The sequence below is a fragment of the Lygodium microphyllum genome, chromosome 24 (assembly GCF_053477565.2).
Source record: "Lygodium microphyllum isolate KBCC chromosome 24, Lygodium_microphyllum_v1.1.10, whole genome shotgun sequence".
NCBI lineage: Eukaryota > Viridiplantae > Streptophyta > Polypodiopsida > Schizaeales > Lygodiaceae > Lygodium > Lygodium microphyllum.
The window spans coordinates 126772391-126798924 of NC_141158.1; the positions used below are offsets into that span (position 1 = coordinate 126772391).

The 26534-nt window shown below is 40.3% G+C and overlaps 1 protein-coding gene across 4 annotated transcripts in view; it reads right to left on the reverse strand.

Annotated features, from left to right (window-relative positions):
• Positions 1 to 26534, reverse strand: part of LOC148015627 (uncharacterized) — a 214619-nt gene that overhangs the window by 56465 nt on the left and 131620 nt on the right. For 3 of the 4 annotated variants that reach the window (XM_087665364.1, XM_087665362.1, XM_087665365.1), the window contains 3 exons: positions 15476 to 15604; positions 14402 to 14698; positions 14105 to 14170 (listed from right to left, as the gene is read on the reverse strand). In XM_087665364.1, the coding sequence (XP_087521490.1) occupies positions 14105 to 14170; positions 14402 to 14698; positions 15476 to 15604 (492 nt within the window). The remainder of the gene's footprint in view (positions 1 to 14104; positions 14171 to 14401; positions 14699 to 15475; positions 15605 to 26534) is intronic. The other variant, XM_087665363.1, reaches the window with a different exon arrangement.

Sequence of the window (26534 nt, forward strand, 5' to 3'; positions counted from 1 at the left end):
AAAAGTGTAAGATTACCAGCACACTTGGTTGCATAGATAAGGACACTTTGAGGTTACCAAAAATTGAAAACAGTAGATACTATATGTGTTGTGCAACCAGGCGAGCCAAAAACCCATGAAGAGAGGTCTGCTCAATTGTAATCCAAAAGAAGTAAGAGCCACTAAGGAATCAAAGAATTTTGCATTAAATCCATGGTGTCTAGTATGACTCAGCTCATAGAAACTACTACTACAACTAATGCATTGCTATGTGAGAAAGATTTGGACTTCTAAGTCAGTGAGGCGAGAAGTCAAATAACGAGTTGTCAAAGGCTGAGAAAAGGGGCAGATTTGAAAATCAGGCTAAAAAGAGGTCAAAGCAACAAGGAAAGGACAAGAAATTGGTTACACAACATAGGGAATTAAGAGCTGCAAATAAATGCTTTGTTTGTGAACACACGGGTCATATGGTTAGGACCATCCCAATATGTAGCAAGCTGGAAAATCCAAAAATTAGGGAGATCCCAAGGGCAAGGGAAGCCCAACACATCAATGGATTGATGCCACGTGATTAGTGATCAGCCCAATGATGATGCTACCGAGTCATGCAGAGCATGGGGCAGATCTTCTTTGATAACAGGGTACGAGCCAAATTTATCTCCATCAACAAAGCAACTCATCTAGGCATCAAAAAGGATGAGATGGGCCCATGAGAAAAGTTGGTATGGCATGCAAGGGCCATGCAAAGCCTGTCACACTGCTCATTGGGAAGCTTCACTTGCATGTTCAAGGATATGTATACAGCAAAGAGTTTTTCATTGCATCACTTGAGGGTTGTGATCTCTTGCTTGGTATGGCTTGGTGCCATCATATACATGCAATCATTGATTCACATGCTTAAGTGATCCTTACTCAGCATAAGGACAAGGCCCATACCTAAGATGTAAAGTTCAAAGGCAAACTGCTCCCCGATGTATTGGCTCTGCTACCATTTCTAATGCAATGAAAAATCACATTTCTACGTATTTAGTTTTCACTAAGGATGAGGCTGATAATAAAAATGTTGTAAACATTTGCCTAAGTTAAAGATGGATCACGTTTCATTTCTGAAAATGTATGCTTCTCGTAGTCACTTTCAAGGCAACTACTGCCTGAAAGACGAGAAGAACATGGCATAGAACTTATGCCTAGAGATAGCCTTCCTAAATGAGTTGTTGAAAAAAGGCTAATTCAATCGGCTCATCTCCCTTTTGTTCTCCATTGTTGTTAGTTCAAAAAGGATGGTTCAAGTATTATGGATAGATTGCATGGGGCAACTATATTCAACTATATTGATCTGAAAGTGAGTATCATCAAATTCACATTAGACCGGAAGATTTGCCTAAGATAGCCTTGAAGATATCTTTTGGGTTGTATGAGCTTCTTGTCATGCCTTTTGGACTTAGGAATGCTCATGCCACATTTAATCAGATCATAGACCATATTGTCCAACAATAACCTTTTCAGCTTGTTATCCATCATGTGAACCTTGTCCAAGATCAAGCAATGCATTTCTTGCTTCCCCATGTCAATGTCCATACTAAGAGGCATCATCACTATTTGATTCCATCTCACTGTATGAAGACATCTTGTTGTAATTACTCAGCTGAGCACAAAAATAGTAGTAGCACAAAACTTTGGCTTGCAATCAAGTGCGGCGCACATACCCAATCAAAGGATTGAGTGGTGTTCCGACAATGGAATCATAAAACCAGATGAAACTAGCCTTTCTTCCGTGGATGGGTGGTAAATCTTTGATTACAACTTAATTACAACTGAAAACAATAAATGCAAATCTGAGATTACAAATTTACTTACCGATCTTGCAAAATGCACACCTGATTGGCCCCAACATTGACACCCCTTTCGGTATTTCTTTAGCTTTATTGAAGAAGAAGTTCATTTACAATGGGATTCTCCTGATCCCCTTCGCAATCCAAGCTCCCCTTGCTGTCCAAAGTGACCAGCAAGTCTTCAATCTGTTTTTCCCATTGATTCGAGCACTTACACCCACTTCATAGACGATGGAAATGCCCCAAATTTACTCCTCCACCTAAATTTAGCTGAAATTCGCCTTCGGCCCAGAAAAATCCAAGTCTTGGAGCTTCCAATTTCCGGCCCGCTTCCCTAGGTTGCTGCTAAACCCTAATTTCTACTATAAATTAGGATTTGCAACAAAGAAATTTGCAATTTCTCAACCTCCAAGGGTCCAAATGCTGAGATCGTCAAAGCAAGGCTGTGAAATGGTTGGGAGACAAGAGAGAAAGCTATAGAGAGAGAAAATTCAGAGTTTTGTGGAGAAAAACAACTGAAAATCAGTCAAATGCAGCTGGTGCCCTGCCACAACAGCATTAAATGTTGTCGCCTATAACTGAGACATCCAAATTAGCCGTCACCTTGTACTGGATGCAATTGCCCAGTTGTGGCAGGTCCCAATTTGCAATCCCCTCCTCAAAACTCACTCGTGGCTGGCTGCAGTGGCTAAAAATAGGCTGGCCATGGCTGCTCACAACTCTCCCACATTTGCTACAGCAAGAATAATCTCATTTTTCCTCTTCTTCAACCTTTTACTAACCTGCATGGGAAATTTTGCCAAGTGGCAGCCTTCCCAAATGGTTTTTCCAACATTATCTATCATGGAATATTAATTTTCAGTCTTTAATTACTGAAAATTAATCTAATAGTTATTTTGGTGCCCAAAAAAATAATCTGACTGGCCAATAATTAAGTTGGCTAGGCATCTTCCACTCCGGAGTCTCTCTGTGTCATCTTTGACCATTAGATCGGTGTTAGGTAGCATTTAACGCCACATCTCGTGTCACTAAGTACATGTGCAACATACCTTATAGCAGCTTTTGCCTTTGACATCTCATGATTTTCTCGGGTCCTACACTTGTAAATTTACTTTAACCCCAATTGGATCTCGCATATGCAACATTTACTTAATCATATGATTAAATATTAATCCACATGTTAAGTGAGGTTTCAAAAATACATGTCCTCATGATACGAGTCTTCCTTCTCCGAGAGGGTGGTAATACCTGATCAAGCACTTAATTACAACAATTAATTAAAGACTATAAATTGAAATGCACACTTTACCTTAACAATCTTGGACATTGGACACCCTATTGGCCCCAAAATTGGCACCCCTTGCGGTATTTATTTAACTTGAATTGCTTGCTAATGGATCGAGTACAAGCTGAGATTCCAAAATCTCCTTTGCTAACCCAAAAGCCCCTTGCTGTACAAACAATTTAGCAAGCACTTCAGACCAATTTCCCCGTGATTTTCACCCAACACTTCCTCTAATGAAACCCCAATCGCCAATAGCTTTCCCAAATTTACAATGGACGAGCTAGCATCTAAAATCCGTGACAATTTTCTAAATTTCAAGTGCTGATTTTAGTATACCATGCCCTTGATTAGCACAGATCCCAAGGTGGTTGGTAAACCCAGATTTTTGCAAAAATTTAGGATTTACAATAGAATTCTCCCTGCAACCCACCAAATTTCGATAAGATCTACTAAGAATGGCTGAGAAATGCTGACATCTTCAAATAGAAGTTGAGGGAAAGCTCAAGACAGAGAATTCTTTGATTTCCCATGCGGGAAAGAGCTCAAATCGGATTACTGCTTCTATCAGACTGCATTTAATGCACATGCCTAATGCCAAGAGAGCAATAAATGCTATCACTAGCCCCTAACTGCTATCACATCTACCTAGGAGGGCTCGAACTACTGTTGCCTACTCCTAAATGGTCTTCTCCTATTGTTGACCATCTCAGAAGGTCCTCCAATGACTGCAAATCAAACCAACAACACCTCCTTCCTCTCCCTTGCAAGCTAAATAGACTGAATGGCACAAACCAGCCCAAAAAAACGTGTTCCTCAGTTGCATGGATATTTGTGCCAAGTGGCAGCCTTTTAAGCCCACTTTTCAGTAATATCCAACCATTAAATTAATTTTCAAAAATTAATTCTAAAAAATAATTTCAGCCCTTTAAGCCCATTTTTCAGTATTATCCAACCATTTAATTAATTTTAAGATATTAATTTTGAAAAATAATTTCAGCCCTATTGATCCTACACAAAATTAAATGTGCTCATCCATAAATAAATTGGCTAGGCCATTTGTAGCCTTGAGTAGTCCCTAACCTCTATTGACCCTTAAATTAGCATTAATAAAATAATTAATGCCTAGTCCCTAGTGTCACCACCACTGATACTTAATGGCCAAATAATTGTCCTAGGATCAAAACTGACACCAATTGAAAACCAGAAAACCCAACTAGCATAACTTGGCACAACTTTTGCCCTTCAAACCCACTACATCCTTGAGGGCTTGGCCTAATACCATGAAATAACTCTCATGTGCAACACATGTGCTTAACAAGCTTGCCCATTTGATTATTAACTTAAACGAATATTACTAGCAAGATTATAGCATCCCAAAAATTTCACATCCCCATGACACATCATATATCAGAAAGTAGAGTATGATAGGCAAAGGATACACGGTTTATTGCACCCCTTGCCTATTTCAAATAGGCCTTGATAAAGCATTGCTATGAAATTTATATTTGAGCTTCCTCAAACACCTATAGGGGATGATGGGATATAAACCATTATTTGCATGTTCAGTAAGAAAGCCCATTTCATTCCAATGAGGAAGAAGACAAAGGTTGATCATATGGCATGCTTATTTTTGCAATATGTATTGAAGTATCATGGCATGCCAAAGTCGATCATCAATGATCAAGACCCTCAAATGACCAATTTTTTTTGGACGGGAATGTTTGAAAATATGGGTACCATGCTAGAATCTTCTTTGTCCTTCCATCCGCAAACACATGATCAATCAAAAGAGGCAAATTCTACTATGTTTGACCTCTTGAGATGCTATGCATCTGAGCATAAGTCACAACAGGAGTAGTATTTGTCTTTGCTAAAGTTTGTACACAATAACAACATGCATAGTTCCACTAGCAAAGCTCCATTTGAGGTTGTGGAAGGCGACAAGAAAACGCCCCCTACTTTACACACAAAGGACAAGATATTTGAGGCTGATCTATATAAGGAAAATATGGATGCAGCCTATGCAAAGGCTAAGTATACTCTTCAAAGGTCTCAAGAGAAGCAGAATAAGACAATTGATCGCAATAGACATGCTTTGCAATTTGCAAAGGTGCCTTTCATGTGAGCTTGTTGAGGCCTTTTCATGGTATTGTGACCAAGAATATATTTGCTGAAATTCAGCCAGAGGTTGAGGAAGTGGATAAGATTTTGATGCACAAGTAGATTTTGGCACATAAAGAGAGAAAGATCACAGGTAAAGTTTCAAGAAGATATTTGGTGAAGTTTCAAAAGTATTCACCAATGGATGGTAAGTGGATGGAACAGGATGACTTGCTAGAACATCCTCAATTTGTTGCAACTATACCTCGAGGCTTTTCAATTAGAGCCCATGTTGGATAAGGTTGAGTTAGGTTTAGCAGAGCAAGGGTTCAAAGCATTGCCTGATGCTCAAAGGGGAGGTAGCACTGCCACTCCTCCAGTGATGGACAGCTCTCGTATATTGTGGATCTCGGATGTATTCAGCATGCATCCAAGGTACTATGCCAGCAGTATGTCTACCATGAGGTCACTATTTAATGTAGACTGATATTAGTTGTTGGTTTTCAATGAAGATCATCAGTTTTCACTAGTATTCAACTGGTTTTGTGGACAGCAACATGATTTATGAATGCCATTGATAGTTCAGTCATGTTTATGCTCCATTTATGCTTTGCTATGGTTGTTTGGCTAGAACAATTGAGATATACTAATAGGAAATGCATTTTATGAACTTCTAGGAGCTGACTTAGATTCTTTATGAGTCTTATATTATACTTATACTAGCTAGAAATTTTCAGCAAGCGCTTGCCATTCGCATGGTGAAAGAGCAATGTTCAATTTTGCTTGCACTATGATGCCTTTTGGAAAATTCAAGGACAGCTTGTTTTGCTTTGGCGCATTGCAATGCAATCATGGATGATTGCAAGGATTTCAAAGGGGAGGTTTGTTACGAGAACGTAAAAAGCATTTGATTAAAATTTCATCAAATGTGCAAAGATGACTTGCACATGTGGGTGTCAAAGAAAAAAGTTGTAATAAGTTGTATCTAGTAAGTACTAGGTGATACCAAGTGGCAAATTTGGGACTAGACAAATTTATTGACCACTAATGTCAATGGTAGTGACATTAGAGACTAGCCATTAATTAATTAACTAATATCGGTCTAAGGGTCAATAAGTACTCAAGGATACTTACGAGACAAATTGGCCTAGACAATTAAATTATTGGCTAGTGAAATTATTTTTTTGGACACTAAAATATTTATTACATTAATTTTCAAAATTAATTGCATTCCAAGCCCAATCTTCAAGAATTAGGTTTGCCTCTTTAAGTGTTTGCCACCACTTAGACATTTTTGGCCCCAATAACAAGCTAGCCTCAAGCACTTGATACTCGGGCAGGTATTCTTAGCCTATATAAATCCTATCACTTTTGGAGAGAAGTAAAAATTATATCTTTTAATCCTAGCATTTCCTTCCCTATCAACTCTAGAGGTTCCATATCTTTTAGGATAAGATTATCCCTCTATTTTCAAGGCATTTGGGCTCATAAAAGGTTATTGGGCTTGCAAAGATTTAGTGAGGGTTTAGGGAAACCCTGGAAATTTGTAGGAATCACAGAAATTGCTCTGATTTGACAGTACAAAGTACAAGCTTAGTGGCTTTGCACACCATGTGTGAGAGATGGATAAAGTAGACAAATGCAAGCATCAAACGGTGGAAAATGAATATCTGGGAGACGAATCTGATCAAGAACTAACACAACCATCCATGGAAGCAATGTACAACACCCCTTCTAAGAACACACGGTACAAGACGTATGGCCGTAGGGTCCGTGATTGGACCCTCTCCCCACCATCTATCAGGCATGGAAAGACCTCACGCACCATGAATGAAAAGAAATACGAAGAAATTCATCTCATGATTCGCTCTGAACTACGAATTATGAAACAAGAATTGGAGAAAGAAATACGAGAGCACGTCAAAGCCGAACTCATAGTAAATCAGAGGCCAGAAATGCAAGACATGCAAATAAAGATTAAGAATGACTTACTAGGACAAATGCTGTCCGAAATGCACACACTAAAAACTAAAATGTTGAACGTGGTAGATGCCCACAAATCTGAAATCTTGGAACTGGGGGAAGAATTGAATACATTTAAGAAAAAAGAAATGAACGTGCAAGAAGAACTACAAAAAGAGAAAGAGGCTTTGAAGGCATGTGAAAGGGAGGTTCACTCATGGGCAGAAGTGGCAAAGACAACATAGAAGCAGATAGAAGAAGACAGCCCATGGATTGAGATAGTAAAAAAGAATAAAGGAACATCAGTGAACAAGAGTGAAGTAATGAATGCTACCTTGGAAGAAGAGGCTACGAGATGGGCTAGGGTTTTACATGTACAGGTAGTAGGATGGGAGTAGAAGAGCAGCCCACAAGAAGATGCTAAGACACTTGCTGACAAAATTGGGGCTTCAAACATACCTATCGTCAGTACTTGGAGAGTGGGGAAAGAGAACTCTTAAGTCCAAGGCTTTACTTCTTTGCTTTGGGGACATAAAGAAAAAAAAAGCCTTCCTCTCCAAGAGGAAAGATGATTTATTTGGATGAGGACCTTACCCCAGCACAAATAGCGCATCGTAAAGAACACATGCCAAAGGTATTGGAGGCTCGCAAAGAGATAAAGTGGGGTATTTATAGGAATGGACGAGTCATCATCACTGACAAAAGGACTTCATAACGGTACGAGGCCTATGAGACACTTTGGATGTCAATATGGAATTGTAATGGAGCCCTATGCTTGGATGCTGGTTGCTTTGAAGATAGCTTCCGAAACAGAGATATAGCAATGTACACAGAAACACACCAATGTAAAGGTAGCCAACTACACAACATGCGAGGATACAGGTGGGAAAGTGCATTTCGTCTCGTAGCCAGAAAACCAGGAAGCACTAGGGGTTCTGGAGGTGTGGCCATACTATATCGGGAAAACCTCAAAGGGATAGTGCAAGTAATGAAAAGAGATGATGATGCACGATATTTATGAATTAGGATACATACAGGAAGACCACAGGATATATTCATTGCAATATGCTACTTCCCTCCTGCAAATTCTACCTATGCCACACGAGATGGATCTCCCTTTGATATACTTTATGAGGATATCATGAGACATGCTAGCATTGGGGACATATTCTTAGTAGGAGATTTTAATACACACACAGAAGATAGACAGAGTGACTTTTATATGCATGATAATGCCATGTTCAAAGAGATCGACATAGATGAAATAGGCCTACACAAGAGAGCCTAGGATAAAGAAGAGAGTACCTATGGGACACACCTATTGACTTTGGGAAGTGCACATAGACTAGCCATCTTTAATAGTCTGCCACAATGGCCAGGATCTAACAATTTGACATGTTGGAATCACAAAGGAGGGGCAAATACTATGGACTACTTGATAGGCTCATCAGCATTGATACCACACATCCAAAACTTTAAGATATCTAAGAGACCAATTGGCATAGCAACAGATCATATACTATTTTGATATTCATGCTCTCTTGTGTACATATGAAACATGAAACGCCATGCCTCCCTAAACATCCCAACTACTACTTTACAGAAGACACCTCACACATCTATAGTGGTTCTCTTCAGACCAGTTTACATACATTGGACTTGAGTAGATCGTTGGAAGAATGTACAAGGGATTTAGCACCGGCCATACATGGATCAGCCATGTATGCATTCCCACACACCTTGCCCCAATGTAGACCCACACGATCTACTGCTCCCCAAAATAGCTGGTATGATGATGAGTGTAGAGTCACCCAAGCTGGCTTACAAAGAGAAGTGGAGCTAGGCACTCCGACACATCACCAAGCAAAGGCATTCTTCGAACGCCTTGTGCGGAAGAAGAAATGAGACTACTAAGTGAAAGCAGAAGCAGAGATATATCAGCTATTTTGGGGCGGGATAGCAAGAGCCCATGGAAGATGTTTCATAAAAGACAGTCCCCCCATACAGATTACATCACCAGATGCTTCGCTTGACTATGGGAGACAGCTCTATGACCTGCCAGGACAGCCATCTATGCAATCCCCCACAAGCTTGCAAGCCAACACAGTGGTCTTTCTTCACATGGAAAATGGTTAGGGATGCAATTTATAGATTACAAAATGGGAGGGCACAGGATAAGGATGGACTAGTAGTAGAACATTTCTCACATGCTTGTGACATATTAGAACCCATATTAGCACATATGTTCAATAGAGCAGTATGTGAAGGTTTCCCTATGAGTTGGTCAAACAATATTATAATTCTGCTATTTAAAAGTGGTGATCCCTTAATTCCTAACAACTACAAGACTATCATGATCGGTCATACTTTGGCCAAGATATATGGATCTATATTGAAGCATGAACTTAATGAGTGAGCTGAAATGCAAGGCAAGAGAACACAAGGACAGGCAGGTTTCAGACGAGGATATACCACGTTGGACCTTATTCTCACACTTAAAGCCATTATTGAGGAGGGTCAAGCCCGAGACAAGAGGATCTATTGTTGCTTTGTAGACTTTCGCAAAGCTTTTGATACAGTGCCTCGTACACGCATCATGCACAGATTGCAAGACATTGGAGTACCAGAGGGTACATGATGGGGTGTCTATGCATTATATGAGGCAGTGACAAGTCATGTACAAGCACTGGGGGGCTATCAAAGAGGATTGACAATACAATAGGAGTGAAACAAGGATGTCCACTTTCACCCACATTGTTTGGTCTATACATAGATGAAGTGTCCGATTACATAGACCAAGGAGGAGGAGCTAGAGCCAGCCTGGCAAGGGTGCTAATACTGATATTACTGTATGCAGATGATATTATTCTCATCTCAAATTCACCGGAGGGATTGTAGTGCCATCCATATGCTTTGCACATATTCTGTAGAGATAAAGACCTCGCAGTGAACCTTGGGAAGACCAAACCATGGTTTTCAATACTTCAACAGCATGGGTGACTAGATCTATGTACCAGTTCACATTTGGGGGAGACATACTGGAGCATGTCAGGGAATATGTCTATTTGGGAGTCACCTTCTCTCACCCACGTTTTTTGTTGAGAGGAGCATCAAAGGCATGTCTTGCACGTGGATACGCAGCACTAGGGGCACTCGAGAGTCAATGTGCTCACATATAGTTCCAGGAGCCCTGCACCAAACTCTGGTTGTTTGACACCCTAGTCACACCTACATTACTATATGGAGCAGAGGTAAGGGGTTGCAGCTTGTACCACAGGCGTTTTAGCCCACTCACTAATGAGATTGGAGTAGGGAGGGATTATTATGATGGTTGGGATAGCATGGAAAGGCCATTGATCATGATGATAGCATGCATGATTAGGAGTAAGCCCTTCACCCCACATTCCATTGTCAGAGCAGAGCTAGGGGCAACACCTATAGTTATGAAGGCACTCTTCAGGACACTGACCTTTTGGCACAGGCTATGGGAACTTCCACACCGTAGATACTCTAGATTGGCACTAACCTCATCTAGACAACTAGCAACAGGATGCGAGAAGAATTGTTGGTTTTCACAGATGGCTACCTGGATGAGCCTACATGGTTTGGGTATTGACCTTCTTCCACCTTTGGATTATAGCCTTGACTGCCCTACACTTTCTCTCAGCCAATCAGAGCTAAACCAAGTGATCAAAGCTGATATCTTGAGGATTGAGACAGCAAGGACATGGATCCATCCACCACTCCCTCTAGGATCGAGGATGGAGTTCTACAGGAGTCATTTCTTGTGTCTCTCTGATAATGGTTTCACTATTCGGCCAGTATATATGAACACCCATCTCTCCCATAGCGTACGAGTTGCTATCGGACAGATTCGCACCTCCTCACATAGGCTTCAGATGGAGACGGGCAGATGGAAAAATACCCTAGCAAAGGATGAGACTTGCCAGCTTTGTGGTCGAGAGCGTGAGACAGAGGAGCACAACATATGCAGATGCATAGTATACTATGAAATATGAGGATGGTACCATTGCCTCTTCCATGATAGATTTGGACCCCTTCGTCACGTCATGGAGTACGAGGACTAGAGATGCCTAGGTCTTTTCCTCCTGGAGCTCGAGAGGCGCCGAACTGCAGTACTGCAAGACAGGAGACCAGCTCATCCAGAGGGACGCACACAAAGAGCAGTGACAGACGACTTCTACAAAGCCGACCCTACTAACACTATCAACCTAGTAGAGACAGAGCCACCCCACCAGACACCTTACAGGCCATGCCATGGAGTCACATTGGATAGAGCCCTTTCCCTTCGTCGAGCATGGTGACCCCGTCTACCAGGACCACGTTCGAGAAGGCGACACCACAGTCGAATCAGAGCCATTATCACGAGACACCAAAGACTCACCACCATGCATATCAGTGAAGCAGCTAGGGACCGCATCATAGCTGAGATCATGTGTAGATCTTGAGATCAGCTACAGCCCATAGTCTCCACCACACTTTTGAACATGGCTCTATCAGATCTGGTTCTCCTTTCCTTTCCTTTTCTTTTCTATCGATGGAACAACACTACACATGGTTCAACCCTAGTATAGTCCCATCGTATAGTTATTCTCAGTATTGTTTCATAGGCCACCTTGGCCTTATGAAGACGTTAATATATCTTTCTTTCTTTGTTTCTTTCTATGGGCTGAATATCAATGGAGATAATGATTGGATCCCTGGTTGTACCACCAACATCCTTTGATGTTGAAGGTGTATCTGGGTCTAGAAATGTGGACCTAGTATCCTATATTTCCCTTTTTTCAATTTTTGCCCTTACTCTTCTCAGCTAACTGCACTAACAGTGTCAATTGCAATTTCATGTAGTCCATTGTTTGTATGAACACACAATGGCATCTCAATGTTATCTAATTGAGACATTAGTTTTTCATGTTGTTCTGCAGTAGCTACATAATATTTCCAGTTCTCCTCAACCCCCTCAATTTTTATTTCTAGATCAGCCATATTATCCTTTTCATTTCTGTAGCTTCATCCCTACCCTCCTGGTTCATATAAAACTAAATTTTCTTTCTTTTCCCTCTCTCTTAACAATTAGATTAGGATTGAAAATGAAAGAAGCACTAAATTCATGAGCTTAACAGATAGATAATAGAACACTCCCCTTTAATTTTGTCACAGCTGCATATAAATTCAGCATGCTGTCCAATCCAATACATATCTAGAGAAGCTCGAAATGAAATGCAAATCAGCATTGCTCCTTGACAAATTCAGTTGATTGTTGCTGTTTCCGGTTGTTTGCAGCTTGCCTTAGGTTATATGCAACAGCAAATCTGCACCAGCTTTCTGTTTTCCCTTTCTTGAGCTTGGCATACACTAGTTTTTGGAGATCTGGGACTGCTTACAGCAATTATTGGTGCTGGTATAATCAGGGCGGCTGGCCAGAACAAGGGATTGAACCTTTCTCACTATCATGTTGATGTCTGAGTCAGCAAAAGTGCATTTACTGCAGGAATTTCTGTTTGCAGCAGTTGTGGCTGTTTTATGGATTCAAAAAATGACCTGCAGCATTAACTAAGTGCTGTCCAGCAATTGTTATGCACAGCTGAGCTCTCACATGGCACATTTGGACCACTCAACAGCATCAATTTCCCTCCCTACTTCAGAAGTTGGCTTTCTGATGGAATTGTGTCACATCTGGGACAGCTGTGAGCACTTTTGGAAGGTCCTTTCTGCTTTCTGTCGATCAAAATTTAAACATTAGTTTATCACGTCCTTAATTCCCAAGGTCTTCTTGCTCTAATACCAATGGTAGATGAGGTAAATCAGCTTTCTGCTCTGGTCTGTAAATTAGGATTTCTGCAATTGGACAAAGGAGAGAAGAGAAAAGATTGTGTAAGCTGCACAATTCCAATTGACATTTTGACCTTGGTGCTAGTAGGGATCTGTATGCCTGCCATATGACCCACTTGCTCTAGCTCCTGTGCATACACATTAAATGGTTGTAGCCCCATATTTTAATTGGCCTAAGCCCTTGGTCACACATGTCCCTTATGTGTGTTATCAGTTGACTGCTGAAATGATGCAATCACGTACTGAATTTTGATTTACAACATAAAGAGCTTCCTACAAAACAGAAAGTGGATAGTCTGATAACCTCAATGCAAGGGCTTACTACTGTGCAATATAAGAGTTGCTAAATCGGTATTATGATACATAATGTACATGAGCCTAGAGAATTGGTCAGCCAGTACCAACTTTCCAACAAGCATACAGTAAGAGTATTTAGATACAGTTTAAGAGCAATGCAACTGCTTGTAAAACAAGCACACAGTAGCAATATTTGGATACAGTTGATGCAGAAAATGCAGTACAATATAAGGACTAAGAGAAATGCAACTACTTGTAAACTTCAGTAGAAGATGTTTAAGTATCCCAAACTGCGCCTGTTCTCTTCAATAGAGATGTTAAAGGATCACAAGCAGGAGAAAGCTGCAGCTATCCTTCAATGTTTGGGAGTACAGCAAACCCTTCCACAACTGCACTGTGTTTTTCTAGGTGTACTCATCGTGAACACCAATTAAGGTTCTAAAAGGGGCATGCAGCCAAACATGCCAACCTACTTTATGAAGGCCCCAGAAAACTAGTGCCAGTTAAGATAATAACAACTTTTACTGTTTTAATCAAAGCAGCAACTTCGTTTACCCCAATAATAATGAAGCTATCCTATTTCCTTGTCAAAAAAGCATTGCATGCAGTCCTGCAGAGGACAAAACCTGGCACAAAGCACCATGGCCATAGTATGGGTGTACAACAAACTTCACCAACATTTTTATGGATCATCGTATTTCACATTACACTGAGTAACTTCTGTTGGGAAAATGGTATGATGATCAATCCTGAACTTCCAGCAGACCAAAGAATGTCAGTAGTCAGCAATTTGTACCTTCAAGTTATCTGAGAGTAGGGTAAGTTCCTTCCTGGCAGCAGAAAGTTCTGCATGGAGTCGATCCTGACAAGTAAATAAACATAAGTGTTGATATTCAATTGTTCAGGGCCTTACAAAATCAAAATTTAAAGGCTTATAAAAAATAGGTTCATTGCAGTGTTAGATTTTAAAGCAAGTTCCTTTGGACAACAACCCACCTCCACAATGCATGCATAGTTATTTCTGCATGTTACAGGACAGAAGCTACACTGCAGATTAGTATGTATTTACACTAATGATGATGTGGAGGCTCACCTTTGCTTCACTCTCAGCATAATACTGTCCCAACGCTGCTTGAAGATTGAGCAATTCAGTATCTTTTGACTCCAGTGCATAGCTACAAGCAGCCAGTTTCCTTTTTAGATTTTCCACCTCCTGGATAGCTTGATCTAACTGCTCAACGTTTTTCTTGTTCAGTTCCGCTTGTTGAGAGAGTGTTTGCGCTAGACTTTGCTCCAAATGCATTGCTCGCACAGCACTGGCATCAGCCTTTTCTTTTAGTTCCACAATATGCTTACTATCTTGATCCATCTTTTCAGATTCCATTTGTTCCTGACATTGAGCAGTTATTTTTTAATTCATACACGTTAATTCACATATCCTGTAAAAGCAATCAAACAATAAATTTTGGTGCAGAATAATATCACATTGTGCCGGCTTCAAGCTTAGTTTGTAACTATCTAAACAGGATGCCATAATTCAGTCAGTCGAAATACTAGAACTAGAAAGGGAAAGCATTGTAAGTCTCAGTTATAGACAGTCAAAAATGTCGAGCAGAAGAGCAGATGGGTACTGAATCAAGCCATATCTCTATGAATAGGCAAGCCAAGCTTCATGGTGCAACTAAGTCTGAATACCTGTCTTGCAACTGCTTCATTAAAACCAAAACTTACAGTATCAGACCACAGACCGGGTACAGAATTTCACCCTACTAAAGTGATGCTTTTGAATGCTGTGCTAAAAACAAAACAGATAAAAAAGTAAAGTGAAGATCCTTAACAACGGGCAGCCTTAAAATTACAGCTTGTAACAAGTCAATAAAATTTATGATGATATGCAAAACAGGCTATACATAAGATAGAATGAGATTGCAGGATAACATACTGACAGAAACTTACATTAACATTCTTCGCCTTCAGCATGATAAAAGTTTTCTATGGTTAACTTTTAGCCATCGGAAATTTTGCAGGAAAGAGAATAAAGCCCCTCAACAAGCACGCAACTATCTCACACTTTGTCAAAAATAATCACATGGCAGAGAGGGTATCATATTTTGGTGTAAACTAGAAAGAGTATATCATCAAAAATCAAAAGAACGTCACTACATACTCTTGCTAGAAGATGCTGCTTCAATCTGTTAAGGTCACGCAATGCCTTGTCCCTTTCAGCACAAATGGCATCAAATTTCTTTTCATATTCTATTCTTGCCATATCTGCATCATTGGCACCATTCACCGCCTGTGACAACCATTTGATTTGTCAAATGCTTCACAACACCAATTGCAACAACAAAGCTATATGCTAACAAGATATTTGCCAACATTGAAGCAGGGATAAGAAGAAAGCACATGATATAGACAGCTAATAAGCAAGAATATCACTCACTGAATTGAATGGTAAAATATGTGAAGCTAGAACATAGTCATAGTCAGGCAAAATGTTCAATAATCATATATGAAGCTAGAACGGCTTCCAAGTCAAAGTCAGGCACATAAACTTTCAAGCCCATAACCTGTGTTTTGTCTTCTTTCCCCGTGTACCGCCTATGAACAAAATGTATCCATGATCGAAATCCAGTTATCTGTCACTTCCACCTTAAGTCTTTTTGTTTGTGCTCTTTGAGCTTTCTTTACCTCTCCGCTCCACCTTATTACTGGGACAAAAGTAAGTTTGGGCCACCCAATTTCAAAGTTTGGGTTATTCTCCCCAAGGTTCTTTTACGCTTGATCAAACAGCTTGAAATAGGCTTTGCCTGACAGTTATATGCCTACCCAACCACCACCAACTACTGCATTAGGGTTTGTTAAGATGATCTGATCAATCCAAAGGGCACAATTTCTCTGAATGGATTAATCTGCAGCTAGCTGTATTTAGACCTTAATAATACTAACTAGAAGTTGACAAGTTGAACACTCTTCTGCACTTCAAGTCGAAGAGCAACATTCACAATGACAAAGACTTATATATAGATTTAAGAGCAAGATTAGATTACGTCAATGTCCATAAGCCAATGACCTCTTTGAGAAGCATATATTTATTGTATACTCACAAATCCTAACCCTACAATGAAGCATGTCATACATTAATCAAAAACCCTAATGCTACTATGAATTAAGAACCCTAATCCCTAATTGTGTAGTGATACGAGAATAGGATGTGATGTATGGAATGTCATGCATTGTGATGTGATGTATGATGTGCCATATGAAGTAGTTTTCATGTAAGACCCAAGATGATGATTCAACTGTAGGCTATGTGAAAATTAGACATGTAACACATCACATTGAATCCGTGTTAGTGAAATGAAATGATGGGATGTGACAAGTGTCATGTGACAGCTTACTAGTAGCTGAACAATGACTTGTGTGCTATTAGTCTACTTTTGTAGGGATGACAAGATTGTTTCGAATGAGTTGGCTATGGTAACCATGCCGTAAAGTAAGGAAGTTGACCAAGAGGATACTAAACACAATCCATGTGTACAGGTGTTAAGTATTTGGGTGCTTTAGATCTACACTAGTTACAAGTATGCCAAATCTCCTTAGCTCTAAGGAGCTTTGTTAAATGTAGAATCGCTCCTTTTTTTAAATAATAAATGTTGACCTTGCCTAGCCAAGGGAACCTTTTGCAATGGATGAGTTGCGCCAAGATAGAACTTTGGGCAAGCAGCTCCCACTTACATGTGTCAAAAACACAATCTATTTTTGTGGCAAAAATAGACAAAAATGCGACACTCGCCCTCCACTTCTTCACAATAAAAACCATCGTTGAAATAGCATCAATACTCTACTACCATGTCAAAATGTGTGTATGCCCATGTGATGATGCACCAACTCAAAAAACTTGTGGCAATATAATCATGATGTATAATGGCAGCATAGATGAAAGCACTGAGGCTCGGAAGGAAAATCTTCATGTATTTTTAGAACCTCCTACTGATACAAGTGCATGTACCATCTGAGAAACAAAAGAGAGGTCATAGATATTCCCATGGATATACACTAATATTTCACGGAAGGACTTGGTTCCTTGGCATACGGCGATCTCTGTTGCTTCTTTGTTGTGACCTTTGTACTCTTTTAGTCATGTGCCTTTTGTACTCATTTAGTCATTTGATATAATATAATTACTCATTATGGAAAAAAAAAGATTCCCGCACATATGCACATGATTCATGTACATCATTGAGTAATCACACACAAGTTCCTGATTACAACTTAATTACAGCAGCAAACAATAAATGCAAATCTGAAAATACAAATTTACCTACTATTCTTGGACAATGCACACCCGATTGGCCCCAAAATTGGCACCCCTTCTGGTATTTCTTTAGTTTTATTGAAGAAAAAGTTGATTTACAATGGGATTCTCCCAATTCCTTTCGGTATTTCAACTCCCCTTGCTGTCCAAAGTGACAAGCAAGTCTTCAATCTATTTTGCCCCTTGATTCGGGCACTCAATTGGCCTTCACCAACTTTGATGGAAATGGAAAATGCCCCAAATTCAATTATTTGCTGGTCCCTCCACTTGAATAGGCTAAAAACAACTTCATCCCTATTCAATCCAAGTCTTGGAGCTTCCAATTTCTGGCACGATTGTCGAGGCTGCTGCTAAACCCTAATTTCTGCTGCATATTAAGGTTTACAGCAGAGAAATTTGAAATTTCTCAGCCTCCAAGGGTCCAAATGCTGAGATCTTCGGAGCAAGGCTGTGAAATGGCTGGGAGATGAGAGGGAACACTGTAGAGAGAGAAAATTCAGAGTTTTGTCACGAAGAAAAACTAAAAATCAGTCAAGTGCAGCTGTTGCCCTGCCACAATAGCATGTAGATGCAAAGAACTGAAGAAAATCAATCATTTACTGATGTTGCCCTGCCTCAACAACCTGTAGATGCCGTCTCCTGCTGTTGATTGGTCTTCTTTTGCCCCTAGCTGCCTCAGAAGCTCCTCCAATGTCTGCAAATCAAACCAGCAGCGTCTCCTCCCTCTCTCTTGTAGGCTGAATTTAAAGAAATGCCTCTCTCCAGCCTCTAAAGACGTTTTTCAGTCTTGCATGGGCATTTTTCACAAGTTGCAGCCCTCCCAAATGGTTTTTCCAGCATTTTTCATGTTTAAATATTAATTTTCAGTCTTTAAATACTGAAAATTACTCTAATAATTATTTCGGTGCCCTGAAAAATAATTTGACTGGCCAATAATTAAATTGGCTAGGCAACTTCCATTGTCATGTCTCTCTACGCCATCTTTGACCATCAGATTGGCATTAGGTACCATTAAACGCCACTTCTCTAGTGCCACCAACTAACGCTTATGGCCAAATACATGACCTAGGCCAACAATTGGCACCAGATACCACCAAGTATCATTGCAGCATAACTTATAGCAACTTTTGCCTTTGACATCCCGTGATTTCTTCAAGTCTCGGGCTCGTAAATTCACTTTAACCCCAATTGCACCTCACATATGCATCATTTACTTAATCATGTGATTAAAAATTAATCCACATGTTAAGTGAGGTTTCAAAAATACATGTCCTCATGACAAATTGCATGGAAAGACTATGCAAACCTTAGGCTTAGTGGCTAGACCTTGATTTATAGTATATGGACTGTTTTTTGAAGGTTTCCATATGGCTGTGTTCTTGGACAGATTGCTCTCTATACTTTGTGCTTGTAAGTCTTTGTTATACACAATGTGTAACAACTTTTGGGTATATTTCAAGTGTTCTCATTTACTTTACCATTATCAATAGAGCCTTTTATTAAGAAATCTTACTGTTTAATACTATGATTGGAACTTGTGTACTCTTGTAATCTTACTTTGTTTGGTTAGACCTACAAAAAGTCATTATTCCTATTGTTTGTGACTGGTCTATGTTAGTGTGAGCCTTCTAGGACACCTTGCCTCTATTTCTAATTTCTTTTGGTGGATTGCATACGGGAATGTATGGCACAAATCCCTATGGCATGCAATAACCAATGCATGGTGTGCAAGGCCCAATGTATTTAAGTATGGCTCGAAATATGCAAAACCCTATGTATGGCAGTATTGGCTTTATGTCTGGGGAACAAAGTAGCATGTTTGGTACTGCATCTACATCCCCAAATGCTTATGGGGCTCAAGGAATGAATGTTGGTCATGCAAAATGCTCCGTTTGACATTGGTTTTGATGTAAATTAAACAAATGCGCCCTTTTTACAACAATCAGTGTATGACAACTAGACTCCCAAAGGGGCAATAAAAGTCTATGAGGATGGAAAAGCAATGAAGTTTTCAGTCCTTCAGTGGTATACAAGATAGGCGGAAGCTTTGACTTTAATTCAGCAGTTTGATGCAACCTATTCAGGGGAGACCTTCATGGAGTCCTTGAAGATTCGAAAGGGACCCACTTTCTTGAAAGGAAATGTGTATGAGATCCGTAACTTCTTGGGCATATGTTCTTACTATAGGAAGTATGTACGCACATTTGCTGAAATTGCATCTCCATTGCATGCCTTGCAGAGAAAGGATGTGCCATTTACATAGACAGCAGTCGAAATTTCAACATTTGAAAAGTTGAAGGAAAAGATGACTTCAGATCATGTGCTTGTGTTGCCCGATCTAAGGAAGTCATTCCTAGTTCAATGTGATGTATATGGTAATAGCTTTGGGGCTGTTCTTATGCAGGACGGCCGAGTTGTGACTTATGAGAACCGAATTCTCCACGGTGTAGAAAATAATTTGCAGGCCTATGAGAAAGAGCTCTTAGCTATAATTCATGCACTGTGTACGTGGAAACATTATTTGTTGGAGGCTGATTTTACAGTGCAGATAGACCATCAAACTTTAAGGTACTTTCTGACGCAGACAAGTCAGAGAAACATATGAGATGGGAATATTTTATATCTATGTTTCATTTTCAAATTGTACATATTGATGGTAAAAAGAATGTTGTGGTTGATGCACTGTCACGTAAGCCACAAATTTCAGCCGTCAGCATGGTTTATCACACCGAGTTGGATGCCATGAAAGAGCAATATGTTGTTGATTTGGACTTTGCTAATGTTTATGATTAGCTTTGCAATGGCCAAACGCATGAATACTTTGTGCTAAGAGATGGATTTCTGATGATGCATGGATGACTCTGTGTCACAAAGTAGTTAAGGTCTAGAGTTATCACTAAAAGTCATACTCCTCCGTATGCAAGACACAAAGATATGGATACCACGGTCAAGGCAGTGGAGCATTGCTTTTATTGGCCAGCTATGAGACATGATGTAGAACAATTTGTTAAGACATGCACCGTATGCCAAAAGGTAAAGCATGATAGGCAAAAGATGTCGGGTTTGTTGCAGCCCTTATCTATTCCACATAAGCCTTGGCATAGCATTGCAATGGCCTTTATTTTTTAGCTTCCTAAAATACCTACAGGGAATGATGGGATATGAACTATCATTTGCAAGTTTAGCAAACAAGCCCATTTCATTCCAATGAGGAAGAAAATAAAGGTTGATCATATGGCAGGATTGTTTTTGCAGCACATCTTTAAGTATCATGGTATGCCAGAGTCGATCATTAGTTATCGAGACCCCTAAATGACCTGTTTATTTTGAAAGAGGTTGTTTTTACGCCAAAATTCTCATCATCCTTCCATCCGCAGATAGATGATCAGTCTGAGGAAGCAAATCCCATAGTGTTAGATCTTTTGAGATGCTATGATTCAAACCACAACACACACTGGGAGCAATATTTGCCCTTGGTTGAGTTTGCTTACAACAACACATTGCATAGTTCTACAGGCAAAGCTCCATTTGAGGTGGTTGAGGGTGGCAAGAAGATACCACCTGTTCTGCAAACCAAGGATAGGATCTTTGAAGCTCATCATTATGTGAAAAACTTGGATGTAGCCTATGAAGAGATAAAATATGCACTTCATAGATCACAAGCAAAAGAGGGCAGTTGATCACCACAGATGTGCTTTGCAATTTGCAGAGGGTGATTATGTATTGCTACGTTTTAAAAAGGCAAGGCTGAAAAAGATGAAAGGAAGAGAAAGATTCTATCCGAACTTGGGTATGAGATACTATAGGCCCTTCCATGTGTTGGAGAAGATCAATGATGTGGCATATCGACTAAAATTACCTACACATTGATGGACACACATTCAGGACCAAGCCGTTGGTGGTAGATCTATAGATGGTGGTTGGTGAAGTAGGCTCAACACACAGCTCAGCTGATGGGTGCAAAAACAAGCGCAGGCAATCTCGGGCAAGAGCAGCATCACAGGCTAGGTGGTCGAAGGCTGGGCAAGCAGTGCAGAGATGGAGGCGCAACTTGTCTGATGGTTGTGTAGGTGACAGACATGGCAAGCGGGGCATTGATTTGGTGGCAGACCTGCTGTTGTAGAACACGGCAGGTGTTGGCAATATAGGACAAGTGGCGTACTGCAGGTGGCTGACAACCTGGACAACCTGGTGGCGATTGTTGCTTAGGTCGGATTGGTAGGCACGCTCAAATGGCAGACAATAGATAGCGCTTGGGGCAACAGCTCTACATAGGGACTTGGAGCTGCGAGCCAATGGACAATGGTTGAGGAGCTCAGCTAGAGATGATGGCCACTGGCTGAGCTGAGCACAAAACTGCTTTGATACCAAATGTGAGAGGAGGAAGAGATTGAAGCTCAGCTGAGAGTACAGTGGACAGTGTAGAGTGTGAGAGCACGACACCCAATGCAATAATTTGAGTGAATAATGCAAATACAAAGTACAACCCGTAAACCTTAGGGTTGTAAGAGGGTGTTCACACTCGGAGAGTGTGAAACACAATAAATACCTAAAACTGTGTAACATAGGCACATCAAATAAAAGAAATAAATTTGAGGAAAAAAACCTCTCGTATGGAGAGTAAAAAGTGTCCCAGTGTCCTATTGAAGATCACTGTCACTCCTGTGTGAGCGTAGGCATGAGTCGAACCCAACATGAACCCGGATTGGTTCTTCACGTTAGGACTATGCGATCCCGTTGGACCGTTTATCTTGAGTATTTGGTCAAGTGGAAAAACCATCTAGATGCAAAGGCTATGTAGGGATTGATACGTTCGTTGAAGAGCCTTCAACCTGAAGCATTAGATATCATTTCATCCTTTAGTTCTTTGAGCAAACAATGCAAACAGTGTTTTCTAAAGTGTTACAAGCACAATCAATTCCAGTGGTCGTTTATTTGGCCAAATCTTAAGGAGTTAATCCTTCTCTCTGAATGCATCCAGCATTCGATCCGGGATCAATTGCGACTTGGCAAGATCCCCAAGGGTTTGTTTGTTCACCCTTTTGTCCTTGACCGAGTATGGGATTTCCCTCAACCCCGACAAATGCATCTTTGGGGTTTCTTCTGGAGTTCTGTTGGGCCACATTGTCTCTGCACAAGGAATATCAACAGACCCTGCAAAGATTGAAAAGATTGCAGCTCTAACAGCATCCACCAACCTCAAACAGTTGAGGGGATTCCTGATGGGCGCTCGTAGCATTGGTCACAATGATCATGAAGTGACTTAGTGTGAATGCACTAAGGACACCTTAGGGTTAGGGCAACGGAGTCCTATAAATAGGAATGGAGGCCCTATTGTGCACATTCATGGTGTGATCACCACTCTTGGACTCTTGGCTCATAAGCCGACACATCTGTACAAGAGGTTGGTGTGGATTGTTGGTATGGGACGCAAATCCTTGGGATGTGGTCATGACCCGGAGAGCTACTAGCTCCCAGGCTTGGGGGTGAGCTCGTTTGGTTTTACAACTGGGAGGTAGGTCTAATGTCCAATCCCTTTTATAGTGAGTTTGCCTTGTGTCATGTCTCATGTGCAAGTTGGATCCTAGGGGGGACATTTCACTAGGGGTTTATTTTATAGCCTCGAGGTTCTCCCAAAACGTAACCCTAGACTATCATGCACATTATGGTGTGTCACACACCCTTTCTCTCTCTCTCTCTCTTGCTCCCCCACAACATTCTCTCTCCTATAATAGATTTTTTTCCCCTAATTTAAATTTCAAATTTCAAGCGCGCGCTCTCTTTCTCTCTCTCCCTCTATATCTTTGTCTCTGTCTCTCTCTCAAGGATTGTTGGGGTAGCTATAATTGGTGCTTTGCGGGATACCACCACTGAAACCAACCTTCCTCCTTGGATAGGGCGATAAATAACCAGATTAAGCACTATTTACAACAATTAACAAATTCACAAAACTGAAACGCATACTTTACCATATAATCTTGCACATTCAGCACCTTGTTGGCCCCAAAACTGGCACCCCTTTCGGTATTTATTTAACTTAATTGAAGAATAAGTTGATGTACAATGGAATTCTCCCAATCCCTTTCGGCATTCCAACTTCCCTTGGTATCCAAAATGACTAGCAGCTTCAGCCCTATTGAATTCAAGTCTTATAGCTTCCAATTTTTGGCACGCTTCCTAAGGTTGCTGCTAAACCCTAATTTTTGCTACTACCAATTGAGGTTTACAACATAGAAATGTGAAATTTCTCAGCCTCTAGTGATCTCGATGCTGTAATCTTTAGAGCAAGGCTATAGAAAGGCTAAGAGATGAGAAAGAATACTGAGGAGAGAGAAAATTTAGACTTTCTTCATGAAGAACTAAAGAAAATCTGTCATTTACTACTGCAGCATTGTTTCAACAGCTTGTAGACGCAAAGAACTAAAGAAAATCGGTCATTTATTACAAATGCCCTGCCTCAAAAGCCTGTAGATGCTGTCATTTGCTGTTGATTGGTCTTCTCTTGCACCTGGCTGCCTCAAAAGGTCCTCCAATGGCTGCAAATCATACCAGCAACATCTTCTCGCTCTCTATTGCAGTCTATCCCTCAAATGCCTCTCTCCAACCTCTAAAGACGTTTTTCAGTCTTGCATGGGCATTTTTGACAAGTGGCAACCTTTCCAAATGGTTTTTCCAGCATTATCCATAATTAAATATTAATCTTTAATCTTTAAATATTGAAAATTAATCTAATAATTATTTGGATGCCCTGAAAAATAATTTGGCTAGCTAATAATTGGCTAGGCAACTTCCATTCATGAGTGTCTTTATGCCATCTTTGACCATCATATTGGCGTTAGGTGCCATTAAACACCACTTCTCGAGTGTTACCAACTAACACTTATAGCCAAATGAAAGACCTAGGCCAACAATTGGCACCAGATACCACCAAGTATCTGTGTGGCATGACATATAGCAACTTTTGCCTTTGACATCTCATGATTTATTCACGTCCTAGGCTCGTAGATCTACTCTAACCCCAATTTCACCTCACATGTGCAACATTACTTAACCATGTGGTTAAAAATTAATCCACATGTTAAGTGAGGTTTTAAAAATACATATCCTCATGCAACCCTTCCCCTTGAAATCCTTGCAATCAGCTTGATTGCACTGGCAAATGCATTAAAAGCAAAATAGTTTATTGGAATTTTGACAAGGCATCATAGTTAACACAACATTGTGCACTGTTGCTCAATCATTCCATATGCCTTACACATGCTGAAAATTACCAACCAATCATAACATAACATGACACACAAAGACTCTTGAAAACATTGTCACATTACCATGAGACATGTCTATTTTTTATGAGCTCAACTCATTTGGCAAAACCAAACCATAGCATAGCATAACCAAGCATAAACCATGGCTAACACATCAATGGCATCATAACATATGGAAACGAGATGTAAACCATTGAAAACTGAGCATAATTTGATCGTATGTTGATTACTTGTTGATTTGAGAACTGATCACAAACTGCTTTAAATGTGACTTCACACTGATCACAAACTCATTGCAAAATTCTAACCAACAATTAGTGCAAAAAATAATCCCAAAAATGACCATAAATAATTCTCAAGTTGATAAAAACTGAGTTGAAACTGATCAGAATTTTGGTCTCAAAATTGAGGCAAAATTCATGCCAAATTGATCATAAGCTGTTGCAAAAGTATAGTTCTAGTGCCTGGGTGAAAGGCATACTCATCTGCATACATCTCACAGTGACTAGTACACTAAGTCGTGACCTCATCGCAAACATACTCTTAGCGCAGTACCTTGGATGCATGCTGAATACATCTGAGATCCACTACATACAAGAGCCATCCATAATTGGAGTGGAAGTACTATCTCCCCCTTGAGCATCAAGCAATACTTTGGACCCTCGGCCAAGTCATCTTCTTCCATCCATTTGGCATCCATTGGTGAGTAATTTTGAAATTTCACCAAGTATCTCTTGGAAAATTACCTTTGATATTTCTTTCCTTATGTACCAAAATCTGCTCTAGTATGAAGATCTCATCTAGGTCCTCGACCCCTGGCTGAATTTCAACAAACATATCCTTTGACACATCACCATGAAAAGGCCTTAACAAATTGACATGAAAGCCATAACATGCCAAGACTGTCTGCTCAGCCAGCAAGAATCTAAGGTAAAAGAAATTTTTCTTTTTTTTATTTTAATTTCAAATTCACTTCTCAAGAAGGGGCAAGTAGACCAAGCATGCATTCTCAATTCCAATACGTGTCTAGGACACAATTACAATAGAGATTTTGTGCATTTTGGGTCAAACATTTCGGGCTTTTGCAATCAACTCAATGATTGACGCATATACATCTGTGACAATCTCAAATAGACTGATTTCGTGCATTTTGGGACAGGAAATTTTGGGCAAATCAGTGACATTTATCATGGCAAATCAAGGAGGTGGTGTATTTACATATGTATCTAAGGAGGATAGGTTGGATGGCAACAACTACTCCCTCTGGTTCTTCATGATGAAAAATGTACTGATTGTGAAAAATCTTTGGGATTATATCAACGGTGAAGAAAGTAGGCCCGAAGTTGTGGCTATTGCTGCTCATCCTCCAGAAGAAGGTGGACAACAAGCAACTCATTCTCTTCATCTCGCTCTAGCTCAACCACTTCCCAAGAGATCAGTAGCACAAAAGGCATGGGATACACAAGATGCACAAGCTTTATCGTTGATTGCATTTGCAGTTCAGCGGTCTATCAACCCTCACATTCGGTCTGCGACTTCTTCACGCAAAGCATGGCTGACCTTAGAGCACCTGTTTGTTGGAAACAATAAGACACGCATCTCTTTCTTGAAGAAAGAGCTTGAGACAATGAAGATGGATCAGG